This window comes from Blennius ocellaris (genome assembly GCF_963422515.1).
Source record: "Blennius ocellaris genome assembly, chromosome: 10".
Taxonomy (NCBI): Eukaryota; Metazoa; Chordata; class Actinopteri; order Blenniiformes; family Blenniidae; genus Blennius; species Blennius ocellaris.
The window spans coordinates 11,255,079-11,270,337 of NC_137659.1; the positions used below are offsets into that span (position 1 = coordinate 11,255,079).

Here is a 15,259-nt window from a genome sequence, read left to right on the forward strand (position 1 = left end):
TGGGACATTTCCAAAATTAATCAGGCAAGGCAACACATGTAGTTCTTTGTTTGTTAAGAAAAAATTCTATAATTTTAGGACCCGATTAAGACAAAGATACATATATCCACTCTGCGGGTCTCAGTGTGTGCTCCCAGTGACTTCCTTAATATGTGCAATTGATTCAAGTTGTTGGCTGGTCAGTGCACTGTGCACTCCACTGTTAGTGATAATACTGCAGTACAAGTTCTGCTTCATCCAATAGTGGTCGCTTTTGTCTGGCTTCTTTGATTCGAGTCGATGTGACTGCACATAGTGTCTGACACCTGATCCCAACCCCGACCACAGTGAAGATGGACGGGTCTCGGTATTGACGCTGTGAAGCTTTGTCTCTATTGTCCTCATCTATCACGTATCTTCCTCAGCCAGCCGTTCACCCATTTGGGCTCAGTAGTCTTCTTGTTTGACCTCCAGAGACCTCTCAGTAGAGGTCCAGGTGTCGACCTGCTCCACACAGTGTCCGCCAGGAAAGAAAACGCCATGTGTGAACTAATCAATGTTCTCCCTTCCTTCAACAGTTTGACCCAACCTTCAGCTTTATTTCCGGAGAAACAAGGCAAAGAAGCAAGAAACGCTGGCTAATCCACTCATTATAAACACTGCCTAAATAACATCAGTTATTCAATACAAGATCATGAGTGTTCTGAGATCTTCATCATATCTGCTGTAATTCTTGATGCCTTCAGAAGATTTGAAAATGCTTTCTGTCCTGCCTGATTTTTCTCTCTTTTACTTGCATTACGTACAACAACTCCAACAACAGTTCAGCTCTTCAGATGAGTCATAAAGTGACTCATACTGCATGAATGAAAAATGTATTACTGTGGTGGTTCTGTATTTGATCCATCTTCAGTAAATACACTTGATACACTCTAAGTTCTATACCCTGCCTATTGATCTTCTCATCATTGCTTTTGGGAACTCTGTTAAGAGTTGGAAGACAGAGAGATAAAGAAGAGGGTGTGAAAACACAAAAGACATAAAAGAAAGACAAAACACAAATGGAATAAAAAGTTAGAATCAATCACACAATGACAGCTGACGAAGCTGGCTTCATGCAAAAAGATGTAAAACATTCACAAAACACATTAGAAAGCACACAAAAAAATGCATTGGTTTGCTGTTAAAACTTAAGAAGAAACATTTTGTTATTTTCCTATTATATTCACTGAATGGGGACACACTTTGATCGTTTTGTGATGATTTCAAGTCACCGAAAACCGACGGCAAATCTGATCCTGCTGCGGGAAAAACAAGCAAGAGAATTTTGTTTATTTGGTGATTTCATTTTTGTCGCCAACTATAAAAAAAATAAAATGATAATATTGACATGTCAAAAAGTGACTGAGCAATTTGTTTGGCTTCCAGTTGGTATTTAAAACCAATCTGATGGAGAAGCTTTTGCTGTGACACAAAGAAGGATCAAAATTCACCAGTCCCAATCATTTTTGCAGATTGACATTTCTACAAAGTGCCACAACAATGATATACATATTCTATTAAGCCATTACACCAAAGAAAAACAAAAAAGAAACTGTATCCAGGGGACATCATGTGAGCTCATTTCAAATGTGTAAATAATCATGATATTTGACATTTGTGTGATTTTTTTTCTCCCAATGAAAAGAAACAACTTAGATAATCGTGCAAAATCACTACGGTCAGTTCAAAATGTGTGATCAAGCAGTTATGTAATAGTTTTGACAAGCCTGAGCCTGGATGCCTGTTCTGTCCCTCTGAGTTAATCCTGTGATTGACTCGTGCCACAACTCTCACTCAATGTCAACATCTGTATCATCCGAAAAGTCGGATCATATTACACCGAGTCCAATGAGACCTTTGGAGAACCTGAATTCTTGCTTGCACTGTGTTTCATTTGAAACTCTTCTCCGGTTTCTTGTCAGCTACTAGATGTGAAATACAATTGCATTTTATTTGACAGTTTGTGATTAACTAAATGAAGAAAAAAATCAACTTTTACCAGAAAATAATAATAATACAAAAAATCCCCTACAGTTTAATATAGATAATTATGATTTCTCATGAAGTACCTAACTATAAGCAACAGATATTTATCAACAAAATATGGGTGAAAATTGAAAAATCAACATTTGTTTTATTGTTGTTACTACTTTTACATTATAGTAGTTTTTAATGTACTTAATTTTATAATACAAATTACCATTAAGTTGCTTTTTTATAACAAATAACAATAACTATATTTTCCGTCCCTTTGACTTTGAACCTTAATGCTTGTTTCTACTGACTCCAGCTGAAATTAATTCCAGTTTCTTAAAGAAGAAAAACACCACAGAAGTTCACACTGGTTTGTTTAAATCTAACACACACTGATCACACAGAAATCATTATTGAACGGTCCCTAAATTTGCAGAGCAAATATATCATGAAAGCACTGACAAAGCACATTTTGTTGATTCCCTCCTTGTGAAATGCTGCACGTGCACCTCCAAAAAGCCTAATGAGTTTCTCTGGGAGTTCACATCAGAAATTAGCTTTCCTATTATTTATGTGCCGATATACAACAGGCAATAATTAGGTTCTGTCAGCAATTCAGAGTGAGAGACACAAAGAGAGGCTTTCATTGAGATGAATGTCTGCCTGGCCAATAATGGAGGGAGGAGGAGGAGGAGGAGAAGGAGGGTGAAGTCTGAGTCAGCAATTGGCAAGAAAAGAGGAATGACTTGCAGGCAACTTTGGAGGTCGATCAACACTGCGAGCTGAAAAGACTCACCTGAAACTGACAAATTTCAAATATTAGATCAGATTTATTATGCTTCATAAAAGGATAAACAAATCAAGTCCTTCCATATTCCCAGATGATGAACCCCTGTGCTGAATAACTACACAAAGTGTGATCTATCTGTCCAGGACACTCCTTTGACATCTAAAGTCTACAAAAAGGTCTGAGAGCCCGAAGCAGAGAGCACAGAGGAGAGTAAATGAGCCGCTACCAGGTGTCTTGGTTTGACCATTTCAGAGCACAGACTGTAACTCCTCCAGACAGACTATTTCCTTTGGCTTTGTTGTAGAAGGAGCCGGAGGAATCAACAAGATAACAAACTGTGATAAAGGTCAACAACAGGGGAGGGATCCTACAAATGAGCACCTGAACTTTCTCTGTTTGTTCAACAGACCTGAAGGAAGCTAAAAATTACTGTGTTTTATATCATTATCATCTACGGAACCCGGGTGACAAAATTATCTCAATCAGATAGACTGAAGACCCATACTGTTGGTCCGCAACTGGCTAGCTTTGACACACCAGCTATGTGAAAACACTGCCACAATGTTTTGAAGGGAAAACTCATCTTTTTTGTATCTTTGTTTCAGAAAAAAGACCTGTCAGTTTAAACAAAAATGGCAGAAACATTGAAACTGATGTCGCTTTCATATTAAGTTACTCGTGGGTGCTATTGGTTGTTCTGTAATGAAACCACACACACGCACGCACGCACGCACGCACGCACGCACGCACGCACCCACACACACACACACACACACACACACACACACACACACACACACACACACACACACACACACACACACACACACACACACACACACACACACACACACACACACACACACACACACACACACGTGCTCCCAGAGAACAATATACTTTAAACATTAACAATGGTGTATGGGCAGACAAAGAAGTTGGATTGTTATTACGGTGAATGTCAACTATAAAAGTAGAGTCAGGACCACATGGACTGGGAGTCATGACAGTCTGAGAGCCGCCATTGTTCTTATTGTCAATCTATTTGCGCATGTATAAAAGAAAAATGTACTGCAGCTGTGCATATGCAGTAGCAGCATACTGCAAAAGTTGTGTTTTCCCCCTTTATGTTCGGATTATTTTCAAAAAATGTCAATCTTGTGTGGCATTTTTTTAAAAGTTGCATTTTCAGTGGCTCAGATCACTGTTGTTATCTAAACGAACACCTAAAATGGACACCCTGGACAGTTGGTCAGTCGATCACAGAGCAAAGTGACGTACATTCACCAATTAAACTTGAATACATGTTTGCTTTCGCCAAGGAAAGTTAGGGCAATGGTTATATTTTTGTCTGTGTATTTAGCTATTGGTTTGTATGTAGTATGTATGTATGTATTTTACCAATTTTTCACAAAAACTACTGACCCAAATTGTATGGAATCTTTAGGGATGATTTCTCATCAACCAAGGACCAATTCATAAGATTTTGGGATCAGGGAGAGGTAAAATATGCTGCACAAACAAATGTGGCATTGGCAAAGTTACGCGCTCTTCCAAGTGCCCGTTTTATTTGTGAACTGTGGGCGTACCCAGAGAATTTTCATGCTCAGATCTTCTTTTAAAGAAGGTTGAGCTCACCTGTAATTACTGCTGTCAATTCTTCAATTTTCCATCTCCATTTTAACATTCACTTATGACAGCGGAGTGAGCGTGAGAGACGATAAAAGCTTTTTTGTGTCTGAAGTCACTTTTGGAAATGCCTGGGAGGTCACTGCACTGAAATGTTGCTGAAAAACTCTGCTATTAAAAGCTCAAAAAGCTGCAGCTGATGGCCTTGATCCTTCATTAAATATTAAGAGTGGCTGAGTGCAGTGTCTGGTAACTGCAAGACTGTCCGAGTCCGACCGCATGAGGCTGGCAAGGTGGAGGAGGAGGAAGAAGAGAAGGAGCTGAGAGAGGGGTAGTCTGGGGGGCATAAAAGATGGAGTAACTGATTTGTTCTTCTGTGCCTCCTTGTCCCGTCTCCCTCCTCCTTTAAGACGGGATTTCTCATCGAGCTGATTCAGTCACTCACAGAGGGGAGATGCAGCGAGGCAAAACGCTGTCCACACGACAGCCACATTTTAAAGGTCACTACATCTTCAGACGACAGAAACTGTGTCAAGACCGATCTGGCTGCCCATCTCTGTCGAAGGATGTGAGGTTTGAGGAGGCAGATATTTTGTCCAGCAGCCTGTGAGTGCTGAGAACAGCTCAACCACGTGGAATTAAAGCAACACGGGAAAAACAAACAAGTCAATAATTTCTGTGAGGACACACTGAATTAATATTCCATTACCATCCTAAAAGTTGGCATTGAAGCTTTCAGCTGTCAGTGCTTTTGCTTTTTAGTTTTTATTGATCAACTGAAAAAACAAACAAAAACATGATAAATAAACTTTTAAGCCAATTTTTAAATGACAATTTTACTCCATTATATCCCCTGTATCAAAGCTGTGTGTAGTACTTTATTCATTCGGTTTATTACTGAAATTCAATTTATTACTGCTGCTTTTGGCACTAACCCATTATCACAACAAAGAGAAATAAACCCACACGCAGGAGCTTGTAAAAGACAGCTACTTCTTTTGTCACGTGCGATTTACATGGCCACAAGAGGAACTGCGGGTTATTTTAAGTGTTTGAACAAGTGATCAATTATGACATATTTTCTGTCATAATAATGATCAGACAAACTGGAAAGAGGGCAAAGCTGATGCAGCTTCTGCTGTGAAAGCGTTCCCACGAGCCTCTGCTGGCACCTGATGAATAACCGCCTCAATCATCAAGCATTCAAACACACATGCATATGCATGCATACGATTGAAAATACAGCGCAGTGTATGGGTGTTGGTTTTTTTTTAGGTTTTTTTTTTTATTTTTTATTTTTACTTGAAATTACACAAAAGAATACATTTGAATTAGTACATCAGATCATGACCAGGAATCAAAAAGTAAGATTCTGTCATAAAACGTGATCTGATTCCAGTTTGTTTGTGTTAATAAAAGGAGAAATAGACCAACGCCTTCAAAAATTATGATTGCAATCGGCTGCAAGTGTCGGCAAACAACAAAGCCTGGTGGATGTTAAAATGCACATTTCGTTTTTCTCTCCAGGCACGCTATAAAGCAAGAGATTGAAAATGTAGGCATGTTGTCGCCGTGCGAAACCCACACTTGGCTTTTTTTCTCCTCTATCTCCTCGGTGCAGCAGACGCTCAAGGTAAGCCGAGTTTGACCTTGAAAGAGGAAGCTGCAGCGAGCTTGAAGAGCAGATAATCGGCTGGAATGAAGCCCCCCACTTCCCTGCTGTGTGTGCAGGCACTCACAATTTGGGGGCACACACATTATGGGGGTTCAATCTATTCTGTGCAAAATCACGCGTGTGTGTGTGTGTGTGTATATGTGAGAGAGTGTGTGTGCATGCCTGTGTGAAGAGAGATAGTGCACATGTGAGTCAACAGAGAGAAAAACAGGGCTATTGACAGTTTTATCATGCTTTGAGCTACATGCAAACACTTCCCCAACACAAAAACACACACGTCATCACGTAGACTGACACACTCTGCCCAGAACCAGCTAATCTGTTATTTACTGATGCTTCTGTTCATTTAACAGCAAGTTAAGGCTAAATGACTTCCGCACAAAGGCAGTCATCAATACAGCAACGACTGGAAAACCAGAATCAGACGTGTTTGGAAGGAAAGGCATAGGTCAATATGGCAGCCTTCGACAGGCAGGACACAAAGGATGTGGGGCCAACAGGGGCCCAGAGAGGCTGTAAAGAGACGAAGGTGGATCGATGGAGGCTATTCTGAGTCTGACAGGAAGATTCAGACTCAGGGGTGACAGGAGACAAGAAATATGGAGGGAGAGTAAGTCTGGAAATGGTTCTGAAATGATAAAGCACAGAGGCCAAACAGGGACAGCAACAGCACTAGAACCTGTGAGGAGAGACAAGAAGAAGATTTCTACAGTACTTTTTACAGACAGACCCAAACAGCATTCAAAACAAAAGATAAAAGATGAATTTACATTTACAAAAGGAAAAAAATAGACTGTGCATTAAAAGTATAAGACTCAGACGGTAACCCAAAGCTTATCTTCGTGTGTGAGTCTGAAGCTGATGGTTAAATGAGAATATACAGAATAAGCCGACCGTGAGAAAAGAGGCAAAACGCTTGGGTCGAACCGCCACAAGGTTCAATCTTAAAGCAAGTACTTGAAATTGTGATCTCATTAAGGGACCGTGTCTTCCTGGCTATAAGATTCCGTTTTTTTTCCAGTTGTTTAGCTTTTCATGTGGTTTAGGTCTCGTTGACACGACATTGATTTTTAAGTGAAAACGCAAAGTTAGCGTTTATACAGCAACGTTTTGAAAGTGATGTTGTGAGCATGCCAGGCCACAAGTTGGTGCTGTTGGTCACTTTTTGTAATGAAAACCACACACATACATGCAGAGAACAGTGTGCTATACACATGAACAATGACGAGTACACGAGATTTGTATAAACAGTTGGCAAAGACAGATTGTTGCTTCTGTGACTGTCAACTACAAATCTACCAAGTCCCAGGAAAATGTGGACAGGGAGTCGTGACACTCTCCCGAACACCATTGTTCTTATTGTGTTAAGTGTTACATATGACCATCTAAGGATAGAAAAACAAACTTGTAACTGGACACACAATGAGTCAACACCTATTTTATTTTTACTCTTTGACCGAGAAACTGATGTGTTGCCCCGACATCTCCATTCTCTCTATTCTCTTCGCCCTTAAATCAACCCAATTAATAAGAACAGATGAGCACTGCTTGAATTCAGGATTTTTAAATTCACAGTGTGCCAAGTCTTCATAAACCCCAGGAGTGCAGTATGAGCTGTCCTAATCCGGCCTCTGCTGCGGCCTCCATCCAGCCACACTCGCATGTCATCGTAGCCGAATTAAGACAGAACATGCAAGGCGCTGATCTCGGAGTGTTTCCAGGTCGACTAATACTGACACGCAATGCTAAAATAATCCCTGCCACCCGCCGGGTTTCCAGCGAGCTAATACTTAATAATAATGACACGAGCTAAGACTTCTCGCAGCATGAGTGGAAGACAATTAATAGAATCTGCAGTCCTCTTCAGAAACGAACACTCGTACATGTCATCAACTTGTGCAAAATAGCAATTTAATTACTGTCGCATAAAGGAAGAGATCTGACAATGAGAGAAAACCAAAACTATGTTGATAAAAATGTTAACCACAAAAATAGACCAAGTGGTCCATTTTACAGGATACTGAAGCCAAACTGGCTGTCAAATCAGATATTGTCAAATCAGATCTTCTATATGTAAAATCTAAAAATCTGTTCAAAAGACCAGTTCTACATCAGTTTTCCCTGTAAATGTTATTTAAATGTCTTGGTGGCAGATTTGTCCTTAGGCTTTGAATTATCATTTCAGACAAACAAAGAAAAGAAAAAAAAATGGCATAACTACATGCAAACATATTACATCTAATCACTCAGAATGTAATCACAATCTTGTATGTCTGTGTTGTTCTCTTGTATGTCACCATGAAATCAGCCGCAATACCTTTCAGATGAATTAGTTTGCATTCATGAACTGGTTCATTTGATCCCTGGGAAATGCCACACTATCCAGCAGATCAGAGTATGAGCTGAAGTTCTACAAAGTCCAGGGGAACCAACTCAAAGCCATCAATGTCAAAAATAGAGCAAGATAGTTTGTTGATTCAGAAAACAGCACCGATTTGTTTAATATATGAGAATGCAGAACACTTGCAGAAGTCGCCTTTTTTCCTGATGTCCTGAGCTGTATTTCTTTCTCAATAACTAAAATTCCAATAATTTATATAGCCAGAATCAGCAAGTTATCCCAATTTCATATTACAAAATGATTTTCTTCAGTTACACATTCAAACACTCTTTATTCCTGTTCAGTCTGGGTTCATAATGTTAATTTTGACCCGTGTAATGCTGAGTCCCAGAATAAAACTCATTGATGGACGTTGTGGTGAACCCATGCTTCCAAATTGAGCCCAGCTGTAAACTACTGTCTTTATTCTGACTCACGAAGCATCAAGTGAGCACAGACACAACATTTCTGGAAATATTTTGGGACAACATATTTAGTTTTGTGCACTTTTTGTCTTTTTTTCTTGAACGTTTGATGAGTTTAATCTGGGTATTCTTTTGAAATACATGTTAAATGTTCCTATAAAGTAAAACAAATGTATCATATCAACAATTGAATGAATATCAATTATAAAGAAAACTGTTATGTGATCAGAGTATTGGGATTACAATTTACTCCAAACAGTAATTGAGACCAGTGACTGGAAAAGATTTTTAGGGACTCGAGTACGACTGCATCCATTAAATATCAGAGGCATTATTGATTAGTCTTAAAAGACTGTATTCTTGCTGTAAAAAGCAAAGTGGCAGCCTCTAAATCCGGCTAACAGCACTCTCTTTAAAGCTGTCGACCTTCAACCTTTCCTCAGAAATGTTCGCCGGTTCAGTGGCTATGAGCATCACGACACAGCTGAACGGTGCGAGGAGAAGCTGGGAAATTCCCCCAGAGCGACACAACAAGACCCACACAGTGCAGCGTACAGTCAGCTGCATCACATCTACAGTCATCTATGAGGCCACACCGAGGGTCAGTGGTGTCAACTGAGACTTCAGAGTGAAGCATGATGGGACTCTGCCTGACGTGGGGGGGGGGCCGATGAAGCGCTGTCCATCCCGTTCACGGACAAGGCAGAATGAGTCAACATTCCGAGCATGCTCAGTGTAATTTGGAAACATTTAGGCTGCACTGTGTAAGGTTTTCCACGGTATGTTTGGATACTACTGAACATGTCACAGTTGCATGACTGAACAGACATGACTCTGAGCTGCGGTGACAAATGTGCTTGAAATAAGCCATGACTCAAAACATTCATACAAAAGTGTCTTGAATGAGATGACATCATTTCTCTGTTTATTCGCCATGATATTCACAACTCCATCCATCCATCCATCCATCCATCCATCCATCCATCCATTCATCTTCATTACCATTTTATCAAATTCAGGGTTGCAGCTAACTACACCCTGTACAGGTCAGAAATGGGTCTCAGAGTGAACAATCACACATCTATATAAGCTCAACTGTGTGGTTTTTGACTGTCCAAAGAAACCAAAGCAGCTGGAGAAATCCTACATACAATGAGGGAACATGTATCATGAGCTTTATCCACTACACCACCGGGAAGTCCTGGCACTTAGTGAAAAACAATCTTGATATGAGCCTGTAACTAAATGATGTAAATTAATATCTGATCAAGTAATCAATTAGCCACAAACAAATCCACCAGGATTTTTCTGAATCATAAATGTGAAGTAATTCAAGATTTTTCAATCATATTTTGGGGGGGAAAATGCATTTTTGAGACACAATCAAGACATTTCATGATGATTCTCAAATTTTCCGAGACAATGGTTAACAATTTGTATATAATTTTGACAAATTAAAGGCTACAAAACTAGTGAATCAACTGAGAAAATGTTTGGTCTTTTGGCTGCTCCATTCATAAATTGCCACAGTGGATCATTGATCCGCTGTCTTAAAGATTACCGTAAATGTAAAGACATTTCCAAGATACCATAATTACAAGTATAAAAATGAATTGCTAAAATATTTTCCTTTCCTTCCTGATAAATCTGAAAAATGCAACATATCCATAATTCTCTCAACCAACAACCTAACTATTAGACAAGACGAAGGAGAAGACTGAGGTGGTTAGAACAGGTTGAATATGACTGGACATAAATTTGTGTTTAGATTGTCATTACAGTCTTAGTTTAATGTCTTTACAATTCTTTACAATGGAAACACATAATAATGTGAAATAAAAATGTGGCTGTTTGGAAACATTTGCTTTTCCAAACTGCCAATCACAAATCACTGCACGCCATCATTCATTGGCAGCAATCTTCTACAAGCACACTTTTCTGCTTCTTTGCAGTTTGTCCTTGAGCTGCTCCTCACTAAACAAATCAAGGAAGTGTTTTAAACCACACAGATGTATTAACTGACAATTCTTGGATCTATTCAGAAAGTGAATAAAAAATTCTGAATCTACACCACTGTAATCAGACCAGCGATCAGTTTTTTCTTTCTTTCGGAATAGCTGCATGACTTTTAATGCAATCAAACGATGTTTCGACAAAAGCCTTGATGTGGAGTGTACAGCAGTGGTTTCACCAAAACACTTTTAATCTTTACACCAAACAAGAAGAGAGTGACACTCAAGCAGCGCACTCCAGAATCTGTTCAATCACAAAGCACTTTTGTTAACTTATAACTCGCAGTAATGTCATTTCAACACAATGTAGTGTGGGATTACTGATACCCTGAACATCATCTGAGTGCTTCACATTAGTTTAATGAGTTCATAAAACACAATCTGTCTGCATGAATCAGGAATTAGTGTGCCGGCAGACGGCACTGTGCAAAATTCATACAAACAAACACTAAAGACTGAAGCCTGAAGAGATAACACAAGGGACATTAAATGAAACAAAAAAAACACTGTTTATTGTTGAATTTCCCTCCAAGAGACAAAGTTCAACAAGAGGCTACCAGTGCATTGCAGGGAAACTGCTCCATTACACACTCTTCAACAATTAGTACTTAGGAATGCATTACTGTAGTTCTTTGGTAATTATAATTTTTTTTTTTTATTGGGTTTTTTGTTGTTGTTTTGTTTTGGGGTTTGTTTGTTTGTTTGTTTGTTTGTTTGTTTGTTTGGGGGGGTCACCACATGTGCATTGTCACCATTCATCAAGAAAACTTCTATGCTGCTTCAGTTTAAAAAAAAAAATTAACTTTCATAGGTGAGAGTCCACCTGTGTGATCCTACTTCGTATACAGGTATGGGAAGAAAGAAAGAAAGAAAGAAAGAAAGAAAGAAAGAAAGAAAGAAAGAAAGAAAGAAAGAAAGAAAGAAAGAAAGAAAGAAAGAAAGAAAGAAAGAAAGAAAGAAAGAAAGAAAGAAAGAAAGAAGCCGAAACCATTCACCAGTAGGAGGTGCTAAGCTTGTTTGGCACCGCCGTGCAGTTCAGGACCGCTCTTACGCGTGCGCGCTTGTGCGTGTGCGTCTGTGTGTGTGTGTGTGTGTGTGTGTGTGTGTGTGTGTGTGTGTGTGTGTGTGTGTGTGTGTGTGTGCGCGTGTGTGTGTGTGAGCGCGCGAGCGAGCGAGCCTCTTCGCGTGCGCATATGCCCGGGCCTGTGCTCGCTGGACAGCTCCTGGTGCTGAAAGCACAGCAATCAGCAGTCAGCCGGGGCTGCTGTCATACCGGGACGACTGCTGCTCCGGACAAACGAAATTAGGTGTCGACACATGCTCCCGTCTGCGTGCGGTCGAGTTTACAAGGACTTTGCCACATAGAAATATGGTCCTCTTTATCAGGTTCAGTCACACAATAAAAAAAAAAGACACATGGAGGTGTGGATGAAAGTGAAAATAACTTGACATCAGCAGAAGCAAGAACTCTATCCTATGAGAAAATATCTGCATTTCACTAAAAAAGATAAAGGTTTATAAAGTAACGACAAGGAAAAGAAGAAGATGAAGCGGCCAGTCAAGCTGGAAATAGAGGGAAATTATAAATAGCGTGGAGAACAAGTAAAGTAGCTGGATGGAGGATGAGAGGAACAGGTGGCACAATCCATGTAGATAAAGAAGGGATAGAGAAGGGAATTGAAGAGCTCGAGAAGAAAGAGAGAAGGAGAAAATAAGTGTTTGTTGGTGTGAGATGAAAAGGTAAATCTGTTTGGAAAATATGCATAAAGTCATTGATAACAGATTAAAGACACAGCATTTAAAAACCAGCTGTAAAAAGAGCAGATAGAATCATGGAATAATTTACCTGGTTGGTGGAGAGCTGTGCATTCTGGGAGATGAGCAGCTGGACCAAGATGTGGAGCCCCGAGGTGAACAGGCCGGCCAAGATGGCCCAAGTGAGCGGCAGCGGCAACATGCTGTAGGTGGCGAACAGCGTGAAGAGGACGTATCCCACCCCGTCACCCAGCAGCCCGTAGCCAAGTCCGGCTGCCAGGATCTGCGTGGCCATGGCCACCCAGGTGACCACGCCGCTGTACTGCAGGTAGCTGTGCGACGTAGTGTCCTTACGCACCACCACTAAGGCACAAATGACAACTTCGATGCCCGTGAAGAAGCCCAGGAGCGTCCCTTTGATGGGGTCCATCGGGGAGGAGGCCAGGGTGAGGTGCAGCACCAACAGGGTGAGCTTAGTCACCACGTCCAGGATGTTCATCACCACCACCGACTTGCGCCTCTGGCCCAGAAAATACCGCTGGTACAGTCGCTCGAGGTCTCGGGACTTGAAGGCGTTCCGCAGCGTGGGGAAGATGACGCCCCGGTACGTGTATCCCCAGTTGAGGAAGAAGTCGGAGTTGCTCGGCGCGCAGTCGATCTGCAGGAAGCCGAGGTCGCTGCTGGCGCGCTCCGGGAACACTTTGGTCCCGCCGTTGTTGTGCCGGTCTCCCACCGAGGTCCGCCCAGCAGACTGCTTCCGCGCGCCCTGGCTCGGGTCGTAAGGCTCGTCCGGACCGATGCCCTTCACTCCGCCCTGCTCGTGGATGAACCGCTGTTCGGTGATGTGCCGCACCGCGGTCTGCCACAGCAGGCGTTTGGGGCGCGCGCTGCCGCTGCCGCTGCTGTTGCTGTTGTTGCTGCTACTCGGGGTCTTGTTGATAGTGTACAGCTCCTCGCTCGCGCTGGAGCACCGGACCTCGGACAGTTCCATCACGGCTTGTTGCTGCTGCTGTGCTTGTTTTCTTCTCCGGTGTGGATGCGTCCGTCTAGAGGAGGCTATCTCTCCCTTCCCCGGTTGCGGGTGAGCTCAGCGAATTTGGGGAGACGGCGTCCTGTCGTGCGCATTGAACCGGGGGCGCGTGCTTCTCTGGGTTGCGACAAGCGCTGCGCGGAGTAGAGCGCGGGTGGAGGTCATTGTCACGCGAATGATTCCACTGAAGAAGCAACACACAAATTTCACCCGAGTGGAAAACATCTCTAGGATTATCTGCGTGCCATCAGCATCATCACCATCATCAGTACAAGCCTTTAGGCTGAAAATCACCGGGCGGCAGCTCGGGCCACTGTGCGCCGGCCGTCCGCACCATCAGGCTGCCGCGGCGTCACAGAGAGCCGGGATCAGTCAAAAAAAAAGGCGGAGATTTGGATGCGGACGGTGTCAGGCGATCGATTTCTGTGCACAATTGATCTTTAGTTGAATCCCTTCACCCGTGCGTCTTTGGCACAGGTGCGTACGTCCACGTTGCCATTATTTTCCAATTGGCCCATGCCACTGCAGTGTAAAAGAAATAACCACATTTCATGTTAATTCCAGGCGTCTGCAACGTCCGTGCAAGATGTCACGAAAACAAAGACATCCAGTGAGGTCAACAGTAAAAAGAAAAAAAAAGACAAAAGAAAAAGAAAACGACCAAGAAAAATCCGCAAAAATACGTCTTTGAAAACACGCAGCAGTCTCGAGCCAGACGGGAAATTATCAACTTATTGTTCCGCGTGAGAGTCTGCAGACGGGCAGCGCGTGTTTTAACGCTCCATCCCGCGCCTCTACATCAGCGGTTTGGATGCAACACCTGTCTGTGCGCAGACACACATCCGTCCTCCGCTCAGTACTACTCGGAGGTGAGCTGGCTCCGTGGTGTAAATGATCGTCCTGTGTGCCCCCGTGCTGTGCGCGAGGATGAGAGTGGAGCCTCCTTCCTCCTCCTCCTCCTCCTCCAATCCCTCCTTCTCCGGTGAGCCGTCTCTCCGTGTGAGACCTCCCGGTTTCCCGTGGTCCGTCTCCTTGCTCGGCTTCTCCTCCTCTTCCTCTTCCTCTTCCTCCCGCTCCTCCTCCTCCTCCTCTTCAGGGGCTGGAAGGGTGGGCAGCGGCGGCAGCGGCAGCCGCGTGGAGTGGTGTGGATTTGCAGTGCGCGAGACTGTAGTCAGCGCGGAGTGGGTCAGCGCGGAGCGAGTCAGCTCCGCTCCGGTTTGACGTCACCGGCATCTCCATGTGCGCGCGCGTGCTCCACCTCTCCCCGTCTAATCCCACACTCCTCACTGTATTCCCATTTCTTCTTTTGCCTTTTGTCTTCACTTCCATCTGCCCGCTGGCTGTCCATTCCACCGTCTTCAGCGCGCTGCTTTTTTCTCCCCCAACAGACTTTTTACCCAAACTTACATGAGACTGAAACAGTCTCCTTTTTCTCTTGTTCAGTCTGATGGTACCGATCTGATGGAAGTCAATCTATCTGCCTCATCCTCTCTTTCTGTTTGTCGGCAGTGAATAATAATAATAATAATAATAATAATAATAATAATAATAATAATAATAATAATAAT

General features: G+C 42.4%; 1 protein-coding gene across 1 annotated transcript in view; it reads right to left on the bottom strand.

Annotated features, from left to right (window-relative positions):
• adcy8 (adenylate cyclase 8 (brain)) overlaps positions 1–13,652 on the bottom strand; it is a gene marked incomplete at both ends in the record, with an annotated part of 89,105 nt that extends 75,453 nt beyond the window's left edge. The window contains one exon of the mRNA XM_080503800.1: positions 12,753–13,652. Within this exon, the coding sequence (XP_080359926.1) occupies positions 12,753–13,652 (900 nt within the window). The remainder of the gene's footprint in view (positions 1–12,752) is intronic.
• Between the last annotated feature and the right edge of the window lie 1,607 nt (positions 13,653–15,259).